At 35.5% G+C, this 6340-nt stretch overlaps 1 protein-coding gene across 1 annotated transcript; it reads left to right on the top strand.

The window, feature by feature from the left end:
• Positions 1–850: 850 nt before the first annotated feature.
• On the top strand, positions 851–5963 carry LOC121405936. Its single transcript, XM_041596928.1, has 2 exons — positions 851–944; positions 4103–5963. The coding sequence occupies exon 2, from the start codon at positions 4155–4157 to the stop codon at positions 5154–5156; it is 1002 nt and encodes a 333-aa protein (XP_041452862.1). The 5' UTR covers positions 851–944; positions 4103–4154; the 3' UTR covers positions 5157–5963.
• Positions 5964–6340: the final 377 nt, after the last annotated feature.

Below are 6340 nucleotides of genomic sequence, written 5' to 3'. Positions count from 1 at the left end.
ATTTGACATTTTCAACCCCACTTACCCACAAAAAGTAACATCACTTAAGCGTATAAAGAGTATATTATACTACATCTCGATATTAAACATAATATCAGGTTGTTAGCGTTACAAATCCCTATATCTCTTCTCCTCTCTCTCCTTTCACCCAACCACTGGAAATGACAATAAAACAGGGGAATTACAAAATATTAAGACATAATGATGATACTAATTGTAATGAGTTAATGTTAGTGACGATAATGGCATCATAACTGAATAAGGGTAAATATAAATCGCATCTAGCAAATTAATAACCACTTCAATCTTTGCTACAATTACTATAAAAAAAAAACTAATATTGAAGTTGGTCTTTATATTTTTCTCTTTTTTTCCTGACACGAAATGTGCAAAGCCGACGTTCATTCGCGAATTTATTTAATGATTAAGAAAGAAATGGAACGCATGGACTAAGTCTATAACCATTTTATAAACTTCGCTACCGCTCATGAAGGCAAGCTCTGCAATGCCCACAAGAAAACTAGAGGCTGTGCAGACGTCTTGAGATAAACATCCATGTGCCTTACGAATAGCACTTGCTCGGCTCGAACTGTTGTCGCATTGGAATCGTATTGCACAATTCTCGAACAAAACATTAATGTGACTTTCAACTTGACAGACTAATTCCCAATCACTCGATTCGCCCCTTCCCGGAGGTCGACAGGTCAACATAATCACGCTGATCACATGTCTTGACAGGGGGATTGGTTCGACGATTCCGCAGTTGTCAAGCGAACCTTGGGCTTGGAGGTATAGAAATGCCGACGATTAAGAACGAACACTTTTTAGGTAAAATGTGAAAAAGCTGAAAACAGACGAACGTTTTGCTTAAGAAGTGGCAGATGGTAGCTAACTTTTGGATCTCATTATATTGAATGACCAGGCTCTGATTAAATAATCACAAGGTAAGAATATTTGAAATATACATCTACTCCCCTTCTTCTTAAAATGACCATATTCTAGTATATGCCATTATGTTCGGACTGCACGATTTCAATTATATTAACTCTTGTAAACAATTGGCTAAAACTGTTTCCTATTTTAATGTGAAGGAGGGGGGCAGGAGGGGTTGTCATTTCTTTCAAGAAATTGGAGTTGTCGGTAAATTGTGATATTTTTAATTCTATATTTTAATGATAAACAATAAAATAATCAGCAGAAAGCGGTTGATAAAAAAAACCAAAGGCAACAGTTCTGTGTCCTATTGATAAATATTGAGATTTTTTTAAGGATGTTTTTATTATATTCTCTCAAATCAAAATACACAATCACATTCTATAAGCAATTTGTACAAACTATTTGAAACATAATTATAAATTATACAATAAATCAATTACAAATATAATTATACAAATTATACATCAAACTTCAAAAATACTAGAAATTAATACTAATGCGTTTCAGCAATTAGAAAATGAAACATTAACAAAATATATGACATGATAAGAGAGAGAAAAAAAATATCACTTAATTTATCGATTACAGTAACCAATTTATACTCCAAATTGAATGTAGATTAATTTTAATAAAATATTGCATGTCAGAGGATTTCTGACGCTAGCAAGAAATATGCACAAGAAATTTGATAAAGATCAACATTTCTAAATAAAAACAAATGGTTCATCCTCGCTTGGACTCACGCAAATAATAACTTAATACATGTTAAATTCTTATTGCAAAAAGGCTTGCAAAACTTGTTTTTCTTTTGCCAGTGTGAATGTTAGCAATGAAAGTGTTAAGTTGTACTTCATTGCGTTGGTTCACTTTGTCATGTTTGTACAACATGTACTTTAATTTGGGAATAATTTTCATGACAAAAAGCACTCCACCCTCTCAACTTAAAGGGTACCCTACTCCGAACTTAAAATAATTATATAAATAAATTGAGTAAAATAATTTAGAAAGCAAAATGCTGGAAATTTAAAGAGTAAAATGTGATAACAGATAACGAAGTCATTAAATTTAAAGTTCAGCAAAAATTTAGTGAACAGTTATATGCACGTAATCATGGATATTCATTAGGTGGGTTGATGTCCTAACCCACATTCCCTTTTCATATGTCATTACACAACGTAATATCTCATTGTTCATACTTGTATTTTATTGTCATATTATTCTCCTTCAGAATAAAGTAAGTTGCAGCAAAGAATACCTAATCTTTAGAATCAGCTGTCAATCTATTTTTTGCTCATTGAATATTCATGAATCCTTGCATAGAAATGTTTCACCGAAATAATGTAAATCTTTGAAATGTCCTAACTTTGTTATTCCTTGTACAATTTAGATCAAACTTTCAGTGTTTGGTCACGGTGGTTTGCATGTTTTTTTAGCTCGTTAAATCGTATTATCTTCAGCCTGGTGTACCCCCTTATAGGTTAACAGATGATTGATTTGGTTGCCATATGGGTTGGTTAATTGATTGATTGTATTCGTCAAGAATATCACAAGTGATTACAATGAAATAGAAGAATACCATGACAGGATAGCCCATGAAAGCCGAAAGGCTTATTTCCATTGGGTCCTATTGTTAATATAAAACATTAAACATACATTACTACGACAAGTACTGGAATAAATAATTTGCAAATACCTGAAGCAAACAATACTCTACCTAATATAGAACAAGAATTACATTTTATCATACCCTAAATTATCTACAATACTAAAAAAAACAACTGTACAAAATGTGTGATTTTAACTGGTAATACTGTTCTGGAGTATATTCCAGTTTTAGGTGCTTCTTTAATGCAATCTTAAAGTGAGGAAAATTAGTATCTGCTTTTACTTGATTAGGAAGAGCATTCCAAAATTGGATGCCATTAAAATAAAAAGTATTCCCTGTATGTCCTTCACGTTTCGGTAATACAAATTTAAAATTACTATTTCGAGTATCGTACCTATGAGTATTTGATACACGGATGAAATTATTTGCTATATAATGATCTAATGATATCTTATTTTCTCAACAATCGGTAGGATCGCCTGTAATAACCAGTTAGTTGACGCTTTAAACTCATATGTGAAATTATTACGGGAGTGTACACTGGAATCAACTCTGTCATTTTATTTTGCATGTATGAAAATTTTAAAACTAATGTGGTTTCTGCTCCCAACAGCGGTCGACAGGGTTGAATAAATCTTACGCTGTCATGGCTATAGGCCTATCGTATTTCATCTTATCTTGCTTGTAACCTAGTACATTATCATAATATTGATTACCTTCTGTGTAAATTGCTACTTATCTGAACGTATCTAGTTTTAATTGGGAGTAAAACAAATAGGACTAGCATCGATAGGGTGACTTCAAGGATATCACCAGTGCGGTGTATATAATACCGAATAGCATCGGATAGTGGAATCGACCGTGTGATATGAAAACAATATGTAATAAATTATAAGCTTTACGCATTTATTTTGCATTCAGCGTGAGATCGGGAACAATATTGTCAACGCTCTACTCAATGATTATTCCTCGAATCGTTCGCTTTAATAATGAAAAAGAAACCCAAAACAGAGAAAACTGCAACAACCAATAACATTTGGCATGTATACGTTGTTTAATCAGGCTCCTTTAAATTTATGTATCCTAGCGTGTATTTTTTGTTTCCAGCCTGAAAAAGTCTCAAGATTCATAAACCTTATAATTCATTTAAATTTTTGGGGCACCCTGCAGCTAGGAAGGTAAGATACCCAAATCGACTGACAGCATTCATAAAGCTATGAGTGAAATGACGTCATTTAAAAACAACAAAACTGTTTAAGGGCGTTCCGCCCCCCCCCCCCCCTCCCCCACGAATCTTGTTATAATATGTTAGCAACATTTTGTTTTTACCTCTATGCTGCTAACTTTTGACCAAGCTCTACACACACCTGATTTTATGTCAGGTTTTACTATTGTACTATATTATTTACAAGTCAGTTGTGCCATTCAGATAAATAACACTGATCTGAACCGTGTGCTAACAATAATCAGTAATTTATAATTTATTCATTTCTTTTTTATTTTTTTCATGTTTCGAATAAAATCATTAATCATTCGACCCATTTGTTCTTTATGGCACAGAGCACACCATGTGTGGATCGTAATAACAGACCACTGCAAAGAATCAACAGACATGACTTCTGCCACTGCCGAGCAAGTCAATGTGGGAAACGCAGGGAAACAAGGTGTAGGAGTCAGCTTTCGATTTCCAAGGATACCATGCACAAAGTACAATGTCATAGGAAACTCCAAAATGAGGGTGAGACGAGAGCAAAGGCATAGGGATCTTAAAGAAGCCGTCTGGAGGGTGCCGAAAGCAGTTCAAGCTAATCTTGAAGCGAAGGTACCAGAGGTGCCCCACGCAGACAGAACGAATGGCTTGGCCAAAGGTACAGTATACGGGAAGCGTCGACGCCCGTTCAGGCAGCAAGAAAGCTTGAATTCCCACGACAAATCCAGTCTGTATGCCGCGAGGTCCGAGGACAGTTTCAAAGGCTTTGAGATCAACCATACTCCAAGAATGGTCACACTTGTGGATGAACGGTTCAAGACTGAGAAGAGATACATTGCTAGATTCTACCGACAACGCAGTAGTGCCCTGTTGAGTCCAATTCACAAGAAACGTCCTTCCAGGACTGTCTCTATTTCGTTGCCGAGCGTAGTGCAGGAATACGACTTGACCGGCCCAGGTAAAGGAGACCGACCTGGTCCTGCAAAGGAAAAACCGATATCCATGATCCAGTTGGACAAGTACCACTCGAAAGATTGTCTGTATTGTGATGTCGCTGGACAGAAATATTGCAGTGAGTGTAGACGAAAACATCGCCACATCCGAATAGCCGAATCCAGCCCCGATTCTCTGAAATTCCCGAAGTTACCATCTTGCCACGTTCAGAAACACAGTCATGGGGCGCCCTCTACCGAATCAATTAATGATAACGAAGGTCAGCAAGCAGGGAAAATGCAAGGATACCGCTATCGAGAGAGGAAAACATCAACTGCCCTCGACGAGCCTCCTGCTCACTTTAAAGGATACGCGAAAGGAAATGGAAGAAAACACAAGGCGAAGTATACAATACTTCCTAGGATTGACCTGCCAACAATTACAAACGATACTGATACTAGGCGTTTTTAAGGACTGATCTGCGAATTTATATTTGAGTTGGCAATTTCGGTACTACATAAGACATGGAAGGGTCCCAACTATTCACCTGATCAGGGTATCAGTACATTCTAGACACAACCATCAACACGTTATGCTCAAAGGGGAAGTTGACCCTGACAAAACTTTGTTGTAAATATAGCAGAAAAATTAATAATAATAATGAAAATAAAAATATTGTCGAAGAGTTCAGGAAAATCGATCAAAGAATAAACAAAGTTTTTAGAAATTTAATTAATTAATTTGTGACGTCATATGCTAGCAGCTTTCCTACATATCGTGCAACAATAAATGAAATGTCTTTTTCTGAGAAAATTGAAAAGAGTTTTTATTGTGCCTTTAGAATGTGAAGAGACAAATCATTTTACATCCGTTCCTGAAAGAAATAAAGACATGATTCACCAAAAGCCATTTAAAAATTGAAATTTAATGATTTTATATGGTACAGCTGCGCATTTGTATATGACTTCACATATAAAAAAACTTCAATTCCAATAACTTTCTTAATATGTCATGAATTTTCTTCAACCATCACCAAAATTCTTCATTATTTCTTCTTTTTTTTTGCTATTTTACAACAAACTTTTTGTCAGGGTGAACTTTCCCTTTAAGCATAGCTTGTCCATTAAATGTTATCAAATGATTGATATGAAGAGGGGGAAAAATCGTTTATCATTTGTTTGTCATGGCAAGTCGACAAGAAGCGTTTGGTGCAAATAGCCTAAGGGTTAATTTGATATTAAAAATGAAAACCAGACCAAAATCGGTTTATTGGAGGAAGAGACTATTTTTCTTTTTCGTGCTGTCAAAATTTGAAGTGGTAAGTTGACTAAACACAAGGGTTTCCTTGACATTTTTTTTTTTAGTGTGCGAACTGCTTGAAAGTTTAACTGAGAGTGCACACTGGCATAGTAAGCGTATCTCGTGCTTGAATCTCAAACTCCATGCATTGTTTTCTTCCCCCTTATAATTTGAAGCTCTCGCTGAATTTTTTTGTTCTGCGTTCAATTTAGTGTCTTGTGTGGGTTATTGTTGATTATTTCGACCTGGGGGGTGTTTCACAAAGATTTAAGTATGACTTAGAGTCGCACTTAAATACCGAGTTGCGTACGGTATGAAAGGCTTGACCGCATTGGTCAGATCGTGTCATGAGGACG

The sequence above is a fragment of the Lytechinus variegatus genome, chromosome 19, assembly GCF_018143015.1.
Source record: "Lytechinus variegatus isolate NC3 chromosome 19, Lvar_3.0, whole genome shotgun sequence".
NCBI classification, from domain to species: domain Eukaryota; kingdom Metazoa; phylum Echinodermata; class Echinoidea; order Temnopleuroida; family Toxopneustidae; genus Lytechinus; species Lytechinus variegatus.
This window is presented reverse-complemented; position numbering and strand designations above follow the sequence as displayed.

Bases quoted from the DNA above. Each gene is read 5' to 3' on its own strand.
- LOC121405936 (XM_041596928.1), top strand. From the start codon at position 4,155: ATGACTTCTGCCACTGCCGAGCAAGTCAATGTGGGAAACGCAGGGAAA.